The sequence below is a fragment of the Oncorhynchus clarkii genome, chromosome 22 (genome assembly GCF_045791955.1).
Source record: "Oncorhynchus clarkii lewisi isolate Uvic-CL-2024 chromosome 22, UVic_Ocla_1.0, whole genome shotgun sequence".
Classification (NCBI taxonomy): Eukaryota; Metazoa; Chordata; class Actinopteri; order Salmoniformes; family Salmonidae; genus Oncorhynchus; species Oncorhynchus clarkii.
In genome coordinates, this window is record NC_092168.1 from 11,438,578 (window position 1) to 11,462,951 (window position 24,374).

General features: G+C 41.3%; 1 protein-coding gene across 2 annotated transcripts; it reads left to right on the forward strand.

The window, feature by feature from the left end:
- Positions 1-1,897: 1,897 nt before the first annotated feature.
- On the forward strand, positions 1,898-24,049 carry LOC139380357 (WD repeat domain 75). 2 transcript variants are annotated; one of them, XM_071122973.1, is made up of 20 exons: positions 1,898-2,009; positions 6,047-6,176; positions 8,539-8,604; positions 10,107-10,206; positions 10,379-10,500; positions 10,677-10,747; positions 11,080-11,196; positions 12,746-12,834; positions 14,357-14,515; positions 15,943-16,118; positions 16,391-16,566; positions 16,785-16,936; positions 17,117-17,294; positions 18,290-18,384; positions 18,533-18,628; positions 18,875-19,044; positions 19,312-19,371; positions 19,496-19,630; positions 19,943-20,034; positions 23,718-24,049. In XM_071122973.1, exons 1-20 carry the CDS (start codon positions 1,924-1,926, stop codon positions 23,935-23,937), a joined length of 2,490 nt encoding a protein of 829 aa, XP_070979074.1. In that variant the 5' UTR covers positions 1,898-1,923; the 3' UTR covers positions 23,938-24,049. The 2 variants fall into 2 exon arrangements, with proteins under 2 accessions (XP_070979074.1, XP_070979075.1); XM_071122974.1 differs by having other exon boundaries at positions 17,120-17,294.
- Positions 24,050-24,374: the final 325 nt, after the last annotated feature.

The following is a 24,374-nucleotide window of genomic DNA, read 5'->3' on the forward strand; positions in this document are numbered from 1 at the left end:
GGAATTCTAACGAAATATTGTCTGCTAAATGAACTAGTGTAGCTCGTTTATGTTCTTCTGTTCTACTACATTTTAGACTGAATTTATTGTGATGGTGTAGGCTATGTTACATGGATTTATTAGACTTTTTAATATGTAGATGTTCCAAAGGTCTGCATCAGTGGTTTGTAGGCTATGACGTGGAAGCAAGGAGATGCAAAATGTGTTTATGTTAATTAACGGTCAGTTACTGTGAGACCGGCAGTTATTTGCTTGACAATCACCAGCTGACAAAATTTCATGACCGCCACAGCCCTAGGCATGGGTCCTCAAATCCTCAAAAAGTTGTACAGTTGTACAATTAGGAGCATCTTGACTGGCTGCATCACTGCTTGGTATGGTAAAAGCATTGCCCACGATTGCATGGCACAACAGAGGTTGGTGCGGACAGCCTAGTAAATCAGCCCAACCAACGCATCACCGGGGGCAAGCTACCTGCACTCCAGGACACCTACAGCACCCGATGTCACAGGAAAGCCAAAAAGATCATCAAGGGCAACAACCACCCGAGCACACTGCCTGTTCACCCCGCTATCATCCAGAAGAGAGGCGGAAAAACAGCTTCTATCTCATGGCCATCAGACTGTTAAATTGCCATCACTGGCGCCTTAGAGGCTGCTGCCCTATATACAGAGACTTGAAATCACTGGCCACTTTAACAATGGAACACTATTCACTTTAATAATGTTTACATATTGTAACGACCTTGGGTTTATAAGCGCAGATATCGAATGTGCCACTTGAGCATGCTTTTGGGGCACAGTCGATAGCACGCTGGACTTCGGGCTAGAAGGTTGAGGGTTCGAGACCTGCTCCCTGACTGTTTACTTACATATTTTGCATTACTCATCTCATATGTATTTACTGTATCCTTCCCATTCTACTGTATCTTAGTCTATGCTTCTCTGACATTGCTCATCCAAATATGTATATATTATGAATTCCATTCCTTTACTTTAGATTGTGTGTATTGTTAGATATTACTTGTTAGATATTACTGCACTGTTGGCGCTAGACACGTTATGGAGTCACCTATTATTATTATAATTTAGGTAAAAACTTGCCTACGGCTGTTATCTTTGCAAGGATCATATTTTATGTATAACAAGTCCCATAGGTTATTATAATGCTTTTTTTTTATTTTTTACAATATTAAAAATTATAATATTAGCGGCACATTAACGTTAGCCCACACCGCCACCCAGCTGCCACTACTTACGGCACCCTTATCGATATGTCCTGTATACCCTGTGGTTCCTGCCGCAGCATTTAAAAAAAGACGGAACAGCGGTTCCTGCACCACTGCACAGGGCTTCTCTGTTAGCAATTCATAGGCTTACCTTATTATCCTCCATGGTTAAAGTCTATGCCTGGAGCCTATGTTCCCATCATGTAAAACTTTACCAAGTGATTACCAAAGAGATAATCTATCGCATTTTATACGGTAACACAGGCAACGTCATAATGTGAATGAACTTTTACGTAATAAAACAACTTCAGGGATGATCTGTCAATCAATGCGATCAGCGACGCAATACTGGATCCCCATACCACTAAAAAGACCACTCGAAACAATAAATACTGGTGTATTAGCTACGTTTCTGTTTTTTTGTATAATAATGTGATGAGACAAATAAATAAGTAAACAACAGCCGACAACAATGATGAGCAATACATAACATTGTAAATAAGAATGTGTTCTTATCTGACTTGGCTAGTTAAATAAGGTTAAATCATTTAAAGAAATAAAAATAACAAATCAAATGCAGTAATTTGAGAAGAACGCTTGAGGGCGACTTCGAACCAGTTTTGAATGAACAAGGACAGAAGCATGCCATGTGTTGTTGGGTCAGAGGCGAAGGTTCATAGTTGAAATTCGAAAAGATGGTGGCGCACGCAGAAATACGCGTGGTTCACCTTGGTGGCAGCAAAATAAACTTCAGGGAGCCAGTTATTACAAATGATTCCAGGTACGTGTGTGTACATTGCAGCTGACATGAGCTAAACCTGAATGAACTGTATGTCACAAGTATGGCATGGATGCAAACTGTAGCCCTGGCTAGCTACTGTGGTTAGCTAGTAGCACGTTAGCTAACGTGGTACTGTATAGCTACAACACAAGTATTCTAATCTTGAGAGAAACGTAACATTGGCTATTGTCGTCTGTGGTCCTATAGCTCAGTTGGTACAGCATGGCGCTTGCAACGCAATAATTATGGGTTCGATTCCCGGGAGCACCCATACGTAAAATGTATACCTGCATGGCCATTGCTTCGTCCCGCATCAAACCATTGTTTATACAGACGACTTGTTGCAGAAGCTTCCGTACGTTGTCTTGCGTCCTTGATCAACCAACTCAAACGAAAATAACGTTTCCACTTAACAGCGGTATATTCAGTATCTCTAGGAACGATACTTTGTGGGGACGAAGCAAGCATAATCGTAGCTAAGTCGCTTTGGGTAAAAGTTATTGCTTATTGGCTTATACACAGTGGTGGAAAAAGTACCCAATTGTCATACATGACTGAGTAATTTTCTATTAAGATATTTTCTTTTACTCAAGTTAGTCACCCAGTAAAATACTAGAGTGATAGTCTAAAAGTATTTGGTTTTAAATATACTTAAGTATCAAAAATGTAATTGGATAAAATATACTTATAATAAACTTATAAATAATTTCAAATTCCTTATATTAAGGAAACCAGACGGCACCATATATTTAGAAATGAAGCATGCGTGTTTAGTGAGTCACCAAATCAGTGGAGAGTAGGGATGACCATTTTCCTGTCCTGCTAAGCATTCAAAATGTCAGAAATTGTATGAAGTAAGTACATTATTTTGGATTCCTAAAGAAAATTGACTTAAGTAGTAGTACAATTTTTAAGTACATTACACCACTGTGCAGAACAAAAATTAAAATGCAACAGGCAACAATTTCAAAGATTTTACTGAGTTGCTATTTATAAGAAAATCTGTAATTTTAAATAAATTCATTAGGCCCTAATCTATAGATTTCACATAACTGGGAATACAGATATGCATCTGTTGGTCACAGATACCTTACCTGGTAGGGGCATGGATCACAAAACCAGTCCGTTTCTGGTGTGACCGCTATTTGCCTTATGCAGCACCCCACATCGCCTTTGCATAGAGTTGATCAGGGATCACAACCAACTCTTGGTTGTGGATTGTTGTCCCCCTCTTCAATGGCTGTGCGAAGTTGCTGAATATTGTCAGGAACTGGAACACGCTGTCATACACATTGATCCAGAGCATCCCAATTGTGCTCAATGGGTGACATGTCTGATAAGTTTCCAGGCCATGGAAGAACGGGGACATTTTCAGCTTCCAGGAATTGTGTACAGATCCTTGCGACATGGGGCAGTGCGTTATCATGCTAAAACATGAGGTGATGATGGGGGATGAGTGGCACGACAGTGGATCTCGTCACGTTATTTCTGCATTCAAATTGCCATCGATAAAATGCAATAGTATTCATTGTCCATAGCTTATGCCTGCCCATACCATAAGCCCACCTCCCACATTGGGCGAACCACTCGCCCACACGATTCCATTACACACTGTCTGCCATTTGCCCAGTTCAGTTCAAACTCGGATTCATCTTTGAAGAGCCCACTTCTCTAGAATGCCAGTGGCCATCGAAGGTAAGCATTGGCCCACTGAAGTCGTTTAGGATGCCGAACTGCAGTCAGGTCAAGACCCTGGTGAGGACGACAGGCACACAGAGAAGCTTCCTTGAGACGGTTTCTGACAGTTTCTGCCGAAATTATTCGGTTGTGCAAACCCACAGTTTCATCAGCTGTCCGGATGGCTGGTCTCAAACGATCCCGCAGGTGAAGAAGCCGGATGTGGAGTTCCTGGGCTGGCATGGTTATACTTGGTCTGCGGTTGTGAGACTGGTTGGACGTACTGCCAAATTCTCTAAAACAACATTGTAGGCCGCTTATGGTAGAGAAAGGAACATTCAATTCTCTGGCAAAAGCTCTGGTGGACATTCCTGCAGTCAGCATGCCAATTGCACACTCCCTCAACTTCAGAAATATGTGTCATTGTGTTGTGACAACTGCTAATTTTAGTGGCCTTTTATTGTCCCCAGCACAAGGTGCACCTGTGTAATTAATGATTATGCTGTTTTGTCCGCTTTTTGATATGCCACACCTGTCAGGTGGATTGATTATCTTGGCAAGGAAGAAATTATCACTAAAAGGGATGTAAGCAAATTTGTGCACAAAATTAGAAGCTTTTTGTGCGTATGGGAAAATTGCTGGGTTCTTTTATTTCAGTTCATGAAACATGGGACCAACACTTTACATGGTGCGTTCTTATATTTTTGTTCAGTATATATTAACTAACTAGGCAGTCCACTGATCCAAAATGTAATGTTACACATACCGGTAACTAGCTAGGTGCTTTAAGCAACAAGGGTGCAACATTAACGTGTATTTAAATACACTGGCATTGCTTTCAATTGTATTGGGTTGCACAAAAACAGTCCATGGGAAGCCAGAATTGAAATACAATTCCATTTCAACTTATGGTGTTTTCAGTCATCTCAGTCCTCTTTAAAGTGAGCTCCGGTGAAGAAAAGAAAGGAGAATAACTGTTCCCTTTGAATGGGGACTACACTCTGTTTATTTTTTTTATTTTTTTTGCCAGTTCACTCTACCTATTTTGTGGTCCGAAACCCTTCTGCATTCACATTGCTATGTTTAGAAAGGAACCAAGGTATTTTTGCAACATGCACTCTGGCTGGCCCACAGTCTGGGTTTTTACAAAGTGCAGGATGAGACATTTTATCAGAATGTGTTTTCGGACAGCTAGATATACCTAATCACATTTTGGAAGCTAATACATTTGCATTTTGTTAAACTATGAGACATAATAATTATAATCTGAAGATAATATTAACATGTAAATATTATTGGTAACAGAATAAATGGCAAAAGGATAACTAGATTACATAATGTAATTGAAAATTGTACACCCGATGAAGGCTACTGCCCCTTTAAGATTGACCAAATATGTTGTCATCTTACACTATTCAAACCCCACAATCGAATAAATGGCTTATGAAGCTCTTAGCTTATAGATCATATTGCAAACAAGTAATCTGAACATCGTGTCAATACATGCAAAGAAAAGTATTTAGTTTTGTATGTGCATCCTTGACAATCTCTAGCCAGTGTCCAAAAACAGCACATGTTTTTTCCGTGAACCTGAACATCATCTTATCTCTTTTGTGGCACCAATGTTTGAGGTTATGGAAGAGGAAACTGTATTGCAGTAGTCTAGTGTATGGTGCGGGAATAATGACAAGCGAACATGGCAAGATTTGGGTTCATATTGCCCTAAAAAAGGGAACCGAACACAGACTTCAAGCGACTCGAACTTAGACCACCTCTTGAGATTGTTTTGGTTCGCTTCGGGGCTCTTTTGAGGGGTCTGGGTTCCCTTGGAGTGTTCACACTGCACAAAAATTAAGCTAACCTCACTGAGTTCACAAAAATTGTCTGAAAGGGCCCATGTTTGAAAACACTTAAGGGACCCACTTCCTCTCTGCTTACCTCATGTCAAAATAAAAGTCCCCCAAAAGTTATCCCTTTTTGTCTACAACAGACCCACGTTTGGAAAGTCTGTTTAATAATACGATCTTACGATCTTTTAGATAATGTGTCTCAAATTCCCTCCCGTCATAATGACCAACCCGCCATGGCCACCGGACATAGTAGGTTGAAATGGAACTGGAACTTCTGGCTTCCCAGAATTGTATTTCTGTTTTTGTGCAACCCAATACACTAGCGTTGCTACAATTGTATGTAAATACACCCGAGTTGCTAAAAGCACCTTACCGGTATCGTAAGCTAGCTAGACCTGTTTTTGGTATTTAGCTAGCTAGTTAGCTAATCATAATAAAAGTCGGGTGTCTACGTTGAATCGGGAATAACCGTAGTCTGTAAACTGATGTCTTTCTGGTCCTTTTCACCAGGTTCCTCTTGTGTGCCTCGGGGGAGTCAGTGAAAGTGTACAGTTCCAGCTCCGAGGAATGCGTCCATGATTTGCAGGGACACACAGACCTGGTGTCAGGCATTGTCCGCAACCCTTCAAACCACCTGCAGGTTTGTAAATACAGTAGCTACCAGTTTGTGTGCCCGATATGTGTGAACTTTCCATACTGGGCGTTACAGGAAAGCCATAAACTTTAACTAGCCGTCCTTGGCAATACTTTTTTCACTGACTCAAGAACGAAGAAAGTATCTTTTAATGTCTGTGTCCAGTTGTAGGTGGTTCTACAAAAAAAAAAAACTGCGAAAGCGGTGCTACTATTTTTGCAATGTAATCTTGTTTTTTTACCGAGTGAGAAGTCCCTCTAGCATGTGTGTAGATCTTTGTTTTGGCTGCGCAGTGTGACACTCATCTACTTCTACAGTTCTTGCAAAGATGTTGGAAAATGCAAGATGTCAGGCAGCTAAAATGGCAAGAGAACACCTCACTTGGTGCAAACCTTAGATTTAATATCTTTCTTTGTTTTTGTAGAATGACCTGCAACTGACACACACACTTCTAAGATACTTTCTTTGTTCTCGATTTCGGTCAAAAAAGTATCACCAAGAATAGTTAAGTTGAAAAATGTATGGCGACATCTTGTAGGGGGCTTTCCTGTAACGCCCAGTATGGAGACATAGTTACAGTGCCTTGCGAAAGTATTCGGCCCCCTTGAACTTTGCGACCTTTTGCCACATTTCAGGCTTCAAACATAAAGATATAAAACTGTATTTTTTTGTGAAGAATCAACAACAAGTGGGACACAATCATGAAGTGGAACGACATTTATTGGATATTTCAAACTTTTTTAACAAATCAAAAACTGAAAAATTGGGCGTGCAAAATTATTCAGCCCCCTTAAGTTAATACTTTGTAGCGCCACCTTTTGCTGCGATTACAGCTGTAAGTCGCTTGGGGTATGTCTCTATCAGTTTTGCACATCGAGAGACTAACATTTTTTCCCCATTCCTCCTTGCAAAACAGCTCGAGCTCAGTGAGGTTGGATGGAGAGCATTTGTGAACAGCAGTTTTCAGTTCTTTCCACAGATTCTCGATTGGATTCAGGTCTGGACTTTGACTTGGCCATTCTAACACCTGGATATGTTTATTTTTGAACCATTCCATTGTAGATTTTGCTTTATGTTTTGGATCATTGTCTTGTTGGAAGACAAATCTCCGTCCCAGTCTCAGGTCTTTTGCAGACTCCATCAGGTTTTCTTCCAGAATGGTCCTGTATTTGGCTCCATCCATCTTCCCATCAATTTTAACCATCTTCCCTGTCCCTGCTGAAGAAAAGCAGGCCCAAACCATGATGCTGCCACCACCATGTTTGACAGTGGGGATGGTGTGTTCAGTCAGCTGTGTTGCTTTTACGCCAAACATAACGTTTTGCATTGTTGCCAAAAAGTTCAATTTTGGTTTCATCTGACCAGAGCACCTTCTTCCACATGTTTGGTGTGTCTCCCAGGTGGCTTGTGGCAAACTTTAAACAAGACTTTTTGGATATCTTTAAGAAATGGCTTTCTTCTTGCCACTCTTCCATAAAGGCCAGATTTGTGCAATATACGACTGATTGTTGTCCTATGGACAGAGTCTCCCACCTCAGCTGTAGATCTCTGCAGTTCATCCAGAGTGATCATGGGCCTCTTGGCTGCATCTCTGATCAGTCTTCTCCTTGTATGAGCTGAAAGTTTAGAGGGACGGCCAGGTCTTGGTAGATTTGCAGTGGTCTGATACTCCTTCCATTTCAATATTATCGCTTGCACAGTGCTCCTTGGGATGTTTAAAGCTTGGGAAATCTTTTTGTATCCAAATCCGGCTTTAAACTTCTTCACAACAGTATCTCGGACCTGCCTGGTGTGTTCCTTGTTCTTCATGATGCTCTCTACGCTTTTAACGGACCTCTGAGACTATCACAGTGCAGGTGCATTTATACGGAGACTTGATTACACACAGGTGGATTGTATTTATCATCATTAGTCATTTAGGTCAACATTGGATCATTCAGAGATCCTCACTGAACTTCTGGAGAGAGTTTGCTGCACTGAAAGTAAAGGGGCTGAATAATTTTGCACGCCCAATTTTTCAGTTTTTGATTTGTTAAAAAAGTTTGAAATATCCAATAAATGTCGTTCCACTTCATGATTGTGTCCCACTTGTTGTTGATTCTTCACAAAAAAATACAGTTTTATATCTTTATGTTTGAAGCCTAAAATGTGGCAAAAGGTCGCAAAGTTCAAGGGGGCCGAATACTTTCGCAAGGCACTGTATCAGATATCTGGTAGCTATAAATACAGTAGCTACATACGTGTCTGCAATCAGCATGTTTGTCGAAAGAATGGTTTGTTGTTGCTCCTATGGTTTGGTGTCTCTGAGGAATTTTTGTTCATTGCAGTGTTTTGTGTGTAGACGTGACATTGTTGCACTCTCCTGCAGGTATACTCATGCTCAGCAGATGGCACTGTCCGATTGTGGGACTTCACAGATGGCATCCTCATCAAGGTACAGCCGCACTCTTTGCCAAGATCATTTGCGATCGCTGCTTCCTTTTTTGCTTTATGTACAGTACTCGTCAAAGCACACTTACTCGTTCAAGGGTTTTTCTTCATTTTCACTATTTTCTACTTTGAAAAATAAGAGTAAAGATATCAAAACTATGAAATAACACACATGGAATCATGTAATAACCAATAAGCTGCCTTGGTGACGGCTTTGCACAGACTTGGCATTCTCTCAACCAGCTTCCCCTGGAAAGGTGCAATTCATCCCAAAACATCTCAATTGGGTTGAGCTCGGGTGATTGTGGAGGTCAGGTCATCTGATGCAGCACTCCGTCAAATAGCCCTTACACAGCCTGGATGTGTGTTGCGTCATTGTCCTGTTGAAAAATAAATGATAGTCCCACTAAGCGCAAATCAGGTGGGATGGTGTATAGTTGCAGTATGCTGTGGTAGACATGCTGGTTAAGTGTGCCTTGAATTCTAAATAAATCACAGACCGTGTCATCAGCAAAGCACCCCCACACATCACACCTCCATGATTCACGATGAGAACCACACATACGGAGATCATCCGTTCACGTACTCTTCGTCTCACAAAGACAAGGCGGTTGGAACCAAAAATCTCCAATTTGGACTCCAGACCAAAGGACAGATTTCCACCAGTCTAATGTGCATTTCTCGCATTTCTTTGCCCAATAAAGTATCTTCTTATTGGTGTCCCTCAGTAGTGGTTTCTTTGCAGCAATTTGACCATGAAGGCCTGATTTACGCAGTCTCCTCTGAACAGTTGTTCTTGACGTGTCTGTTGCTTGAACTCTGAAGCATTTATTTGGGCTGTGATTTCTGAGGCTGGTAACTAATGAACTTATCCTCTGCAGCAGAGGTAACTCTTGGTCTTCCTTTCCTGTGGCCGTCCTCATGAGAGACAGTTTCCTCGTGGCAATTGATGGTTTTTGCGACTGCACTTGAAGAAACGTTCAAAGTTCTTAATTTTCCAGATTGACTGACCTTCATGTCTTTAAAGTAATGACGGACTGTCGTTTGACGTTGAACTCTTTGCTTATTTGAGCTGTTCTTGTCATAATATGGACTTGGTCTTTTACCAAATAGGGCCAATATCTGTATACCACCCCTACCATGTCACAACACAACTGATTGGGTCAAACACATTAAGAAGGAAAGAAATTCCACAAATCAACTTTTAACAAGGCACACCTGTAATTTTAAATGCATTCCAGTTGACTAGAATGTTTGCGAGAATGCCAAGTGTGCAAAGCTGTCAAGGCAAAGGGTGGCTACTTTGAAGAATCAAATGTAAAAATATATTTGAATTTAACACTTGTTTACTACAAGATTCCATGTGTTTATTTCCTAGTTTTGATATCTTCACCATTTTTCTACAATGTAGAAAATAGTACAAATAAAGAATCCCCGGAATAAGTAGGTTTGTCAACTTTTGATTGGTTCTGTATTTATAAATCACGTTACTATAATACTTTTCAGACCTTCATTATTGGGTACCCCATCTACTCCATATACGTCTCTGAAAATCATGGAGGAGTTGTGTTTGTCGTCGTCCCAATGGCAAATGACAAAAGCTCTGGTAAGTACAAATCAGAGGTTGGCATTTGCACATCAATTGTCCTTAAATGCCTATATAGGGCCTTGTGCCAGTGTTCTTTCAAGTCACAAGTGATTTATTTTGTAATTGGTCAACATAATAGTGCAGAATGTGGAGGAGGGTGATCTCTGATGTGGTGTGTGTGTGTCTTTAGAGCTGTTCCAGCTGGTGGCTGTTCATCTGCCCTTAAGTGGGGACCAGGAAGTGGAGGCGCGAGAGCTCTCGGCCGTCCTGTGTGATGTCAGCCCCTCTGGGGCTGCCTCCTTTGGCAGAAAGGTACGTGTAGTAGGCCTACCTGGAACTTCAGTAGCAAACAAGTCTCTGGCAGCAAACAACTTACTCTTGGGTCACTTGTCATAGTTTGCCATTGTATTGTTAAGTGAGAGGTTTTCGTTTTTTTTTATTACCACCTCCAATATGTGAAAAGCTTGTTTATTCCTCCAATCTAACAGGGTGAATACATTGCTGCTGTCAAAGGTTTACAGCTTGAGGTGTTTTTCTTCAAGAATCAGAAGTCTCACAGGTAAACAACATTCTGCCCTGTCAGGAGGCTGTCCCCTTCAAGGACTGTAAGCATGAATGTTAATGTCTTTCTGGCTAGTGTTTGTGCAATACAAGTCCAAGCACGCTGAACGGCAGTCCTGTCTGTTGGATGAGTGGCCTTTCTGCTTGTCTGTGGTCAGGAGTGGGGGAGTTCAGCCAGCCCTCTCGATTGTTTTGAGCAACCCCCTCGTCTGGAAACGGGGTTGATTACATTACAGTATTTTATGGGGATTTGACATTGCCCAACTAAACATTGGTCATCACCAGTCATAGCACTCATTCAACTGTATTGTCTGTTTCTGTGCCTCACAGGTTTTTCCTCAAGCCGGGGAATAAGAAAGGGGCTAAGAATGCCTTCACCTGTGTCTCGTGCCACCCTAAAGAGGACTGTATCGCCACAGGTCACGAGGACGGCAAAATTCGCCTGTGGTGAGTGATGCCGGAAGAACATTGCGGCCATGACCATACATGGCCACACTTAAAACTTCTTATGGCTGCAATCCCGTTAACGGGATCGATATGACAACTGCCAGTGAAAGTGCAGGGCGCCAATTTCAAAACATCAAAAATCTCATAATTAAAATTCCTCAAACACACACATCTCATACCATTTTAAAGTTAATCTTGTTGTTAATCACACCACAGTGTCCGATTTCAAATATGCTTTACAGCAAAAGCACCACAAACGATGTTAGGTCACCACATAGCCACAGAAAAACACAGCCATTTTTCCAGCAAAATATTTTCCAGCCAGAGTCACAAAAACCACAAATAGAGATACAATTAATCACCAACCTTTGATCATCTTCAGATGACACTCATAGGACGTCATGTTACACAATACATGTATGTTTTGTTTGATAAAGTTCATATTTATCCAAATCTGAGTTTACATTGGCGCGTTACGTTCACTAGTTCCAAAAACATCCAGTGATTTTGCATAGCCACATCATTCAACAGAAATACTCATCATAAATGTAGATGATAATACAAGTAATACACATGGAATTATAGATATACCTCTCCTTAATGCAACCGCTGTGTCAGATTTCAAAAAAACTTTATGGAAAAAGAAACCCATGCAATAATCTGAGACGGCGCTCAGAAGTAAAAGTCACAATAGCCGAAATGATGGGGTCAACATAAACAAGAAATTACATGATAAATATTCCCTTACCTTTGATGATCTACATCAGAAAGCACTCCAGAAATTCCAGGTCCACAATAAATGTTTGTTTTGTTCGATAATGTCCGTTATTTATGTCCAAATACCTTCTTTTGTTAGTGAGTTTGGTATACATATCCAAACGCTCATTCCGGTCAGTGTTACATCGGACAAAAACTTCAAAGTTATATTACAGGTCAAAGAAACATTTCAAACTAAGTACAGAATCAATCATTAGGATGTTTTTAACATGTAGCTTCAATACAGTTCCAACCAGAGTATTCCTTTGTGTCTTCATGAGCAATGGAACGCAAGTGGATACCATGAAGAATAAGTGTGATCAGAAAATGGCTGACTGCTAGACACCTGATAGATTCTGTACTCATTCACTCCCACAACACCGTAGAAGTCTCATTCAAATTTCTATAGATGGTTGACATCTAGTGGAACCCCTAGGCAGTGCAACATCATTAATATCTCAAGGGGATTTCATTGGGGACTCTGAATACATACAAAGCTCAGATTTCTCACTTCATGTTTTGATTTCTCCTCAGGATTTTGCCTGCCATATGAGTTCTGTTATACTCACAGACGTCATTCAAACAGTTTTAGAAACTTTAGAGTTTTCTATCCAATACGAATAATAATATGCATATATTAGCAACTGAGACTGAGGAGCAGGCCATTTACTTTGGGCAACTTATTCATCCAAGCTACTCAATACTGCCCCCCAGCCATAAGAAGTTAAGACCAAATTTAGGGGAAACACTGGATTGGCATCACTCAATCAATGTTCTTTCTCTGTCTTCATAGGAGAAACTTCAACCAGAAGAAGGAGTACACATACTCCACCCTACACTGGCACCACGGCGCAGTCAACACACTGCAATTCACCCCTGAAGGTAACCTATAACCCCTGACCCTATAACTTTTGAATTATACCTATACAAATCATCTTTGATCACACTACATTTATCGTGTAGAGAAGCATGTCTGTTATATGAAATATATTCCCAAATATTGTATTTTCTCTGTTAAACTGTGTGCACTGAACTGACATGCATGATTGTTGCTGACACTGATTGCCCAGATGAAGGGAATTAAATAGGCTATAATGCGCACTACTGTGGCACTCAACTCAAGCAGTGGTAGCCTACTGCTGACAAAGTAATTCAAAGCCTCTACTTTGTCACTCGGGTCGGGATGCAACTTTCCAGTGCTATTATTTTTGCCATGTAGTCTTATTAAAACAAAATCAGAATAGTTTGACCTATTTACCTAGTCGGCTTGCCATGTGTTCTGTAAGATAAATATTCCCCTTGAGGCGTATTCAAGTTGCGAGAGCCATGGGGAGGGAAACATGTGTTCTGACAAGGAATCAGTTCACATAAATTGTTGATTGAAAGCTGTTTTGGTAAATGTATTATGAAAGCGTATTTGACCTTTGTTTAAAAAAATAAAAATAAATTGCTACCATTTTATTTCTTTACTCCGGTGGCACGAGTGACATCATTTTACAGATGCAGTTACAACTGAAGTTTTCAATCATGGTTTAGGAGCAGCTGCGCAACAGCTCAAAGTGGACAATGGCATCTTAAAGGGCAATGATGAACTTTGTAATAGAAATGCCTGAAAGTGAACAATTATTTATAATAAAATATTAATTATGAATAACAACAACAATCAGGATGTTGTGTCCAATGGGGTAAATGCAGATGGACAAACCCCATGCTTCAGCCTATGTAAATGTTCTAGCCATTATGCTGCATCAATTGGGCTACAGGTGATAATGCTTATTGCTAATGGCACATCTGATAGACCATGCATGGTCCAATATGTCAAAATTATTTAAACATTTTTACAATTTTTGGGCTAATTTCTGAAAGTGGAAATTATATTTTAGATGTTGTCAGCATAACTTTATTTTCTTTCCTTTTGGAGTAAAATGTCCTCTTTATAAAAGTCACCAGAACTGAGCTTCTCAGTCCTTCTTTATCAAAATGATCCTCGATGAACTTCAAGAAAAACATTAGGACATTTAGCTGGCTACATTCTTTCTATGATAAACATGAGAAATCTGATGGCAGTGCATTGTTTTTGGAAAAAATACCTTGCTTTTTCATTCTAAGCTAATTTTCTTGGCCAAATACTTTTGCACTTCTGTTATCTGATGAAAACACAGCTATTTTTTGCAGAATGTGTTGCATTAATGTGAAGAGAAACTATAGTTGCATGCCACTGATCATTCTATTTAGGCAAATAAACACAGTTGACTTTCAATATAAAATGCAGGTGAAATGGTTTGAAACTCTGATTTTCTGATTGTCTGTCTGGCTAATGCCACCCCTGCTCTATGCCAACTGTTTTCCTGGTTCATGATGGAAGCATTCTGACCAGGCCTTTGTCTCCGCTTCTTTTCTGTAGGCACCAACCTGCTAAGCGGGGGGATAGAATCGGTGCTGGTCCAGTGGCATTACACACAAGAGAACCAGAAGGACTTCCTGCCGCGCCTGGGCGGTGCAATCACACACATTGCCGTGTCACCTGACGGTTCATTGTTCTGCACCTCCCACTCTGACAACAGTAAGGACTGTTGCAACCTGTTACAATAATTTCATGGTTCGTTCCTCCATCTTGCCTCCCTCCCTTGAAGTAATCACTGATCTGACATGACTGGAATGGTAACTGCTATGTAGCGGATTTCAGTGATTACTTTAAGGAAAGATGCTTAAAACTGTTCAGGGTCCTCAGTCTCACTCTTGAAAGGGACAGCAGATTCCCAAGTAGCATATAGTATTTTATCTTAGCAATGGCTGGTGCTGACATCACCATGTACAGTGGGGTCCAACATTTGATAAAGATTAGCAAAAAAATACTGTATATAAACAAATAAATCAAATCGTATTGTATTGGTCACACAAACTTATTATTGCGGGTGTAGCAAAATGCTTGTGTTCCAAAGTAATTCTGAGCTATATTGTATGCACCATTGTTTTTATTATTTAATACTAACACAATTGCTCAGAGAAAGAGATTTTGTTTAACAAGTAATAAATAAATACATCTCAAAGATAGGGGTCAAAATGATTGTATCCCCTGTTCAATATTCCCCTTGCAAGGATAACGACCCAGACTTTTTCTAAAAACGTTTTATGAGAAGAACACATTGTAAACGGCATTGGTACTTGGATTTGGAACCAGTGCTATGGTCAGATGACATGAAAATAGAGCTCTTTGTCCACGCACACCTCTGGTGGGTTTTGCATTGAAAGAAAGATGCATAATCAGAGAAGAACCACATACCTACTGTAAAATATGGTGGTGAATCATCAGAATTTCAGCTTTTTCCCTGGAGGATTTTCTGGTATCAAATGAGTTAAGGTCAAACAGCATCATGAACTTTATCAAGTACCAGAACATTTTGTCCAGAAGGCTGAAACTTGGCCACACGTGGATCTTTCAGCCAGACAATAACCACAAGAGCACATCCCAAAATCCACAAAGAAATGGTTAATTGACCACAGAATCAACATTTTGCAATGGCCATCTCAGTCTCCTCACAGAACCTCATTGAAAACCTGTGGTTTGAATTCACAAGGGAAGTTTATAAGAGCAGACAAAACATATCGAGGATCTGGAAGGATTCTGAATGGCAGATTGGTCTAAGATCCCTCGCAATGTGTTTTTGAACAAATCTGTCTCATTGTCTTCGCCAGGGGAGAGTGCTGGGGTAAAGAATAATAAAAAATAAATTAAATTACTTGTTAAACTAAATCTTTCTCTGAGCAATTGTGTTAGTATTAAATAATATAATTTCAACAACAAAAAATTGCGCATACAATATAGCTCAGTATTTGTATAATTTTTTTTGCGAATCTTTATCAAGGGATCCAATCATTTTGGACCCCACTGTATGTTGTGTCAAACAACTAAGGGCTTTTGGACGTTGTCACGGAGTTTAATCTGTAGGCCTGATCCATCTTTTTTCTCTCCCTATTTTCCCCGTCAAGAAATCACTATCATCCAGAGCTGTGTTAAAGTGTCGGCCATCATCCAGGGGCTGGTCAAGGGCGAGGATGTGCGGACAGACCTGACGATCGACCCGCGTAGTAAAGCCTTGGTGCTCAACGGGAAACCAGGCCACTTGCAGTTCTACTCTCTCCATCGCGACAAGCTGCTCTACAATGTAAGCACAGCTTTTATTGCCTGGAGCTGACAATGAAGAACACCAAACACTGTCCTTGTTAACTTGGCCCAGGGAGCTACCGAGGAAGGTTCTTGAACTTTGATGTCATGTGACTATTAGACATAGAATGACTAGAATGATGGCCTTAGTCTTGGAGGTCTGGCTTCGCTCTTTTGTCATGAACTCAAAATAAACTGTTTGATAACTGAATGAACTCTTATTGACCAATCAAGCTGATGAAAATGGATTGACTATTTCTCTTCTACCTTCAGTTGGACATAGTACAGCAGGAGTACATCCACGAAGAGGGTCTGGACCAGTTTGAAGTGGTCAAGGCGGCGTTCGACACCCGCGGTGACTGGCTTGCTACGGTGGAGGAGAGGACGCAAAAAGGCTCTGAGTTAGAAATCAATTTGAAGCTTTGGGCGTACGATGAGCAAACTCAGAGGTACTATTTGTTTGCACACCATAGCCAGCCTGGTTACATGTTGTTATACATGTCTTCATATCTCGATTTTATACACATGTCAGCAACGGGTGTGGCTGAAATAGCCAAATCCACTAATTTGAAGGGGTGTCCACATACTTAAGCAAACACTATATATACGCAAATGTGGTTTCCCATCTTTCGTCCAATCTCCACCCTTCCTTCTACCCCCTCTGAAGTTTTATGCTGAACACTACAGTCACAGCCCCCCACGAGGACCAGATTATAGCCATGTGCTTCAGCCCCTCACCAGAGATCACCATGCTGGTGACCATCAGCTTCGACGGCCACTTCAAAGCCTGGCTGCTGGCAGACCACTCGGACACCAAGGGTAAATGGTTATTTTCTATCACTGAGCCTGAAGGCCTTCCATTTTGGTCCTGGAGACCTGCTAGTTATTGTTCCCTGACACATGATTCGGCTAATCAAGGTATTGATGATGAGCTAAATCACATTGACGCTCTAATATTTTCCTCTGCTTTTCCTTTCTCTCTATGCCGCTGACTACCAGCAGAGGGCGCCTCCTGGTCATGTGACTTTGTGGGCGGGTACCACCACCTTAAGCCTGGCTGCTGCTGCTTCTCGGCTGACGGCTCCCTATTGGCTGTCGGTTTCCAGGAAGTGGTGACTGTATGGAGCCCTTCCTGGGAGCTGCTTACCACCCTGTCCCAGCCCCCAGGGGCCATCAGGTTAGAGCTCACTCGCACACACCTATAAACAGACACACACTTAAACAACTTCACACACTTATATAAGTATACACAAACATGCATGACCATTCAAACGAGCAGACATTTCAACAACTTTCCTAACAAAAAAACGTGTATGTTAGCAGATATGGCTGTCTATCAACAAACAAGATGGCTTTTTAAACTAGCAGCTATGACTCATGATATGAATTTAGATTCACACTTGACATTGTTTACTTGTGTGTAAAACCCTCCGTGGTAGATAAGTCTGTAATATTTGACTTCACTGGCTCAAAGCGAGTGTACTTTTATGGCAACAGATCGGGAACATACAAAAAAAACAAGTGATATTGGCCAGCCACATCAACTTGGGAGACAGAACCTGCTCCGCAACATTGAGGGAGCCTCTACAACAATATTTGCCAAGTCAACTCCCCCTTCCTTAGGTCAGCGAGTGCAGAAAACTAGTATTTGGTGTTGAGTCTTACTCAATTGCATGCCAGAGCTGCCTAGCTGCTTCCTATGATCTCGTGATCAATGTTAACTGTTGCAGTGCTGTGTCATTTACGATTCCCAATTTAAATGTGTTCCTTTTTACTTCCATTTGCATGGCCTGGTTTTAGTGCTGTTATTCACAATGGTCCCAAGAGTCAACTATACATCACTCTTCATCCTTTCACTTCCTCCACCTAAATGAGGATGTAATGTATAGGGCTAGCTCTGCCTCATATGTGCTCTGAGTAATGTAGACACTTGCTGGTACAGAAATGGCTTTGGAAGTCGAGCACTGGGCCTCCGCACTGTTATTCCAGCTGCCCACACCCCCTTGTGTAACCGCCTCCTATAGATTTTCTCTTTGACGTCTGCTTGTGACTGTATTTGTTGTTGTAGCTCTGGTGTGGAAAAGGTCCTTGCCACTAATCCTGTGAGTGGGTTGTGGTATGGTCATGAATGGTGAATGGGTTTGAAAAATGAGACTTTTTATGATCCACCAGGGACCTTTGTTTTGGAAGGTTAAGCTGTTCCAAGTACCTGTTGGGGACCAGCACCAAGAACCAACTCTGTTGCTGGAACCTCCTCACCTGCTCACGTAAGACAGACGTCTCTGGCGTGCGTGGGCCTATGTGCAATTGTCCTATAAGCAACATGACCACAACCTAAAATAAAATCTGTTCAATCCATAGACCTGATGTTTGTTTTCCTACTTTTGTTTCTCTCTCTTCCCTTCTCTCAATCAGTGGAGTGGAGTACCCCCGTGGATGTGAGCCTGCTCCAGGCTGACCCACTGTCTGAGAACATGGCTGCCTTCTGCAGTCAGTCTGGCTGCTCTGACTGTGAGTGCTTCGTGGTTCTAGCTCCAACAGGACTCTTTGTCTTTGCTCATTTAGATTTAGACTTGGCTGGGTCTACCATATGACAAGACTAATGTACATATTATAGAATACCTAGGGGAACCTGCCATGTTACATGTGTGCAACTAGCTAAACTTTGGGTCCTTGGGCTGTGTGGTATGGCAACACCAACTAAACATAAAATAGGTAATATGGGCTTCACTCATCAATGCCCTCTCCTCCCACCAGTGTTTGTGTTCAAGCCCGGCGAGCCGCGGCCCCTCTACTCCCAGAAGGCCTTGTGCACGGGCAAGGTACAGCGTGCCGTCTTTGCCCCGCGCGACCAGATGCTGGAGAGCTGCGAGGAGCACGCTCAGTGGCTCAACAGATCCCAACTCTACTTCCTCACCCAACACATGGTGAATATATAATACACAGACTGTCTCCAGACTCATGGATTCCTCGTCTCCTTTCCTTTGTCACCCCTAATAGGTTAAAGGACTGGACACACCACATGTTCTGTTCCAATTCAAACCTTGAATACAAGATCCCCCAAACTACTAAATTACATTGAAAGTAAAGAACCTGTTCATCTGAGGTGATGGCGCATGTGTGGGTTTTACTTCTTATTCCACTGGCAGGTAACTAACCACAGAGTTCTGTCTGACATCCTCTCTCCATTGTAGGATTTGATGACGTTTAGCACTAAGACTGAGGAGGACAGACTGTTGGCGTCTAGTAAACTGGTACAATCTCACTTTGTTACAAAGCAGTTGCGAAACATGTTGCCAACGTGTTACAGGAATAGATTACATCTATAGCATTCTCTATTGAAGTCCTGACTGTATTTGTTTTTGGGGTGTTTTTCAGCTCATGGTGGACGACAGTGTTGCCGTGACGCCGTTCTATCTGTTGCTAGGGAAACACAGGCAGCAGCAAGAAGCGCTGACCAATCCCATGGCAGAAAGGATTCAGCTACCACAGGGTTCCATTGCCATCAAGGAGGTGTGTATGTGCGCACGCGCATTCATGCAAGGGCCACTGACCATTTATTTGCGGACTTGTAAATAAGCTAGTGTTTCTACGTTCTGTAGTGTTGTCCCTCAAAGTTCATGTTTAGCTTAAATAGTGCATATGCCAAGTACTTGTATACTTCCATGTTGTGAACTACTAAATATACTGAGTTCACTTTAGATGCTAGCTAAGACATTGGTCTACAAATATTTCTAGATTGTATTAGAAAGTTAGACCAGGTTCCTGGGGGGGGGGGGATAAGCATCAGAAGCTCCTCATAACTCATTCCTCTCTCCCCCTCAGCTGCTATACACCCCAGCCCACGTCCTGCCTTCAGCCTCGTTCCTCTGCTCTATGTTCGTACGCTCCCTGCTCATCTCCAGCTCTTCTGCCAGGTGAGTCCAGTAACTAGTAGTTACTTAATTGTCCCAGACAAGAAAATGAAAAAAAGACATTGTGCCAGTCTGGTGTAGCGGTCGTGGCTTCCGACTCAGGACCGCATATAGATTTTGGCCACCCTCTGTCTATGCCTCTACTATTGAGGTCTGAATTCTGATATTTTTTAAAATTATACATTACAATTGACATAGAATCACAATAAATAGGTTAAGCTATATTGGCCTGAAAACTATTAAGGTCAAAGCAGTATTGTGATGATGGCCTTGCACCCTAGCGGACTCTTTCACCAGTCTTGCTCTGACACATCAGTGCAGATGGAGACAAGGCGAGGAAGCCACATCAAATGAAATTTGACCACCTGGTTTGTCTTAATCCCAACTACAGGGCCAGAATTGAATCCAGCGCATCCGGTTCAAGAACTGGAGTTGTGCAGGCTACCACACACTGGCCGTGTCCGAATACCCATACTAGTGTACTACAGACTGCACCATTTGCTCTTCGCCACATACTATTTAGCACGTACCGGTTAGTAAAAAAGTATGCCCCGGGTGCAACACAGTAGCGGCTCCTGATTGGCTGAGTAGGTGGGGTGGGACAAACATGCATCGAATTAACCAGCATGAAAATAGCTAATTTCCAACTTGATTAATTTCTCTAACTCTGAATAGTATAGGAATTGCGTTATAGGCCTACTCAGGCTGCTTATAATTAGATCTATCCTAGGACTGAAGACAGAAAAATATTATTTTGATTCCATTTCAACATATTTATTAGCGAAACCAAAGTGCTGTAACATACACTACCGTTCAAAAGTTTGGGGTCACTTAGAAATGTCCTTGTTTTCCATGAAATGAGTTGCAAAATGAATAGGAAATATAGTCAAGACGTTGATAAGGTTATAAATAATGATTTTTAATTAAATTATTGTGTCCTTCAAAATGTGTGTTTGTCAAGGAACCCTCCATTTGCAGCAATTACATCCTTGCAGACCTTTGGCATTCTAGTTGTCAATTTGTTGAGGTAATCTGAAGATTTCACCACATGCTTCCTAAAGCACCTACCACAAGTTGGATTGGCTTGATGGTGTACCATACAGCGTACCATCTTGCGTACCATACAGTCAAGCTACTCCCACAACAGCTCAATAGGGTTGAGATCCGGTGACTGTGCTGACCACTCCAAAATGGAGTGATAGCCTTTAAGATAACTTTTACCCTGTACAAATCTCCCACTTTACCACCACCAAAGCATCCCCAGACCATCACATTGCCTCCATCATGCTTGACAGATGGCGTCAAGCACTCCTCCAGCATTGTCATTTTTTTTCTGCATCTCACGAATGTTCTTCTTTGTGATCCGAACATCTCAAACTTAGATTTTTCTGTCCATAACACTTTGTAAAAAATAATAATAATACTCTTCCTCTGTCCAGTGTCTGTTCTTTTGCCCATCTCAATATTTTCTTTGTATTGGCCAGTCTGAGATATGGCTTTTTCTTTGCAACTCTGCCTAGAAGGCCAGCATCCCAGAGTCGCCTCTTCACTTGAGACTGGTGTTTTGTGGGTACTATTTAATGAAGCTGCCAGTTGAGGACTTGTGAGGTCTGTTTCTCAAACTAGACACTCTAATGTACTTGTCCTCTTGCTCAGTTGTACACCGGGGCCTCCCACTCCTCTTTCTATTCTGGTTAGAGCCTGTTTTGCACTGTTCTGTGAAGGGAGTAGTACACAGCGTTGTATGAGATCTTCAGTTTCTTGTTAATTTCTCGCATGGAATAGCCTTCATTTCTCAGAACAAGAATAGACTGATGAGTTTCAGAAGAAAGGTCTTTGTTTCTGGCCATTTTGAGCCTGTAATCGAACCCACAAATTCTGATGCTCCAGATACTCAACTACTCTAAAGAAGGCCAGTTTTATTGCTTCTTTAATCAGAACAACAGTTTTCAGCTGTGCTTACATAATTGTAAAATGGTTTTATAATGATCGACTATCCTTTTTAAAATGATAAACTTGGATTAGCTAACACAACATGCCATTTGGAACACAGGAGTGATGGTTGCTGATAATGCATATGTAGATATTACATTTAAAAAATCTGCCGTTTCCAGCTACAATAGTAATTTACAACTATAACAATGTCAACACTGTATTTCTGTTCAATTTCATGTTATTTTAATGGACAAAAAATGTGCCTTTCTTTCAAAAACAAGGATATTTCTAAGTGACTCAACTTTGTAACAGTGTAATATAAATTCAATCAAATAGCCTAGTACACAAACTTTTCAGATGTTCAAATCAAAATGCTATTGCACAGAAAACATGGACGGTCAGGTGCATCGCAAATTCAGAACTGCTGGACAGCAACGTAATAAACTAAGCCACTGATCATTGAGAACGAGATCAGAATGACTGCTCAGGCTTGATCCATGAATTAAATAGGTAGCCTACAAAACTTAAACAATACATATGTTCAAATCAAAAGGCCTGAGTAACATGCCATCAATAATGCAGTATCGACACATTCAGAAATCAAGATGGTTTAGTATTTAGTTTAAAAGCTCTGACGAAGGCCAAGAGAACAGACTTTTCAGTGAGAAAATAGATTCACTATGGGTAAAATAAAAATACTTCTGTTTTCAAATATGCAGCCTACGATGCAATACTCATTTTTAGGAGAACAAAAACTACTTAGCCTACTTTTTATTTTTTACTCCACCACAGAAGCTTTTGGCATCTTCCCATTTTAAGTAGCCTAGTTTTGTAGTTTGGCTACTTGAAGAGAACTAGGGCCTGTCACTCGCAGCCCACCTCTTCCAATGCATTGTGGAAAAGTCTGCATCAAATTCTACTAGATCTGAAATTAGTATAACATCCTAGCATTTAGATCATACTTGATTTTCATTGTTTCCCGCTATTTGTTCACTTCTGTAGCACATCCCCACATCTTATTGATCAGCTGTTGTCAAAGCCGAAATGAGTATGCCATCCGGGCATTTAAAGTATAGTTGATTTTTCGAAATGTCACATACTATTAAACTTGAAATTGAAAACTGCCTACTATTTAGAAAGCAAGTATGGGTATTTGGACACTGCCATTGACTTCCTTTGGAAGGTTGTGAAGTGTTAACTGTCTGCTTTCATTGAGAGGTCGATGTGGACTGAAAAATGACATGAAGAGGCATGTGCATACTGCAAAGTCATTATTTGGATGGTTGTTGTCTGCAGCACTCCGACTTGGCATGATGTCTGTGTTGACATTGCTCAGGGTCACTCTGCCAAAGGCCTGGGAGATCAGAGAGATGGCTCCAGTCTAGGCAGCGAGGCTGAAAACACTATCAGCCTCTCGTTAATCTTTGATTTTCTTTTCAAACCAACAATATGCCGTCAGAACTTTTCAAATGCTGACCGAAAAGATCCAAAATAATGTCCCATGATTTGTATTCAGGCTAGTTCTTGGATTCCCCCAGGTGGTTGTTTTAAATGATAAACATAAGGTTACATGGCTACATGACTATTTGACATGAAAACAGGCTGATACACCTCGGTTCAGCAGATAACTTGACAATGCTATGCGAAATTTCATTTTATGCTGACTGTTAGGAATAGTTGCTTAGTTGGCCTCACGACCGGGACTTTCAACTCCCTTATACAAGTGTTTTGTTGTTTTATAATTGCTGAAGCGAGGAAAAGGAACCTGTAGAAGAGGAAATGGAGAGTGAGGAAGAGGACTCTGAAGGGGAAGCAGAGCTCCGAGACGCCAGGCAGGATCTGGGGGGGTCGGCAGCATGGGGCCCAGGTGAGGAGTTGGGGGCACCAGCTCTCACGAAAGCCCAGGAGCGGGAACTGAGGAGAGTGAAACATTTTGACCACAGCTGGCTCAGTAGTGTCCTGGAATGTTAACCTTTTACCAAGCCCAAACACACACACACACACACACACACACACACACTTTACCCAGTCATAGTTTTCCTATGGCTGTATTTTGATGTAATAAAATATTTCAATTTTCAAATGTGCCGTATCATGCTTATCATTTTTGGCATCACCCTCCCAAGATCAATAGTTTTGCCATATATGTACACCATATACACCATATACATACATACATACATACATACATGCACATCTCACTATCACTATGTAGTATGTCTGTCTCCATGCAGTAGAGTTGGGCAGTATCGTCATACCGTTTCTCTCATCCCGAGATTTATGTATTATCGGCTTAGTACACAAGAGGGCGCCAAAAAAGACAATTAGCACAAGTAATAGCGCATTTCCATAGGGGCTGCTAGCTAAATATGCTAACAAGCGCAAACAAAAATAAATGAAATAGCAAA

Bases quoted from the DNA above. Each gene is read 5' to 3' on its own strand.
- LOC139380357 (XM_071122973.1), top strand. From the start codon at position 1,924: ATGGTGGCGCACGCAGAAATACGCGTGGTTCACCTTGGTGGCAGCAAA. The intron at 12,835-14,356 runs GTAACCTATAAC...TCTTTTCTGTAG, and splicing joins ACTGCAATTCACCCCTGAAG to GCACCAACCTGCTAAGCGGG. The intron at 19,631-19,942 runs GTGTGTATGTGC...TCTCCCCCTCAG, and splicing joins GTTCCATTGCCATCAAGGAG to CTGCTATACACCCCAGCCCA.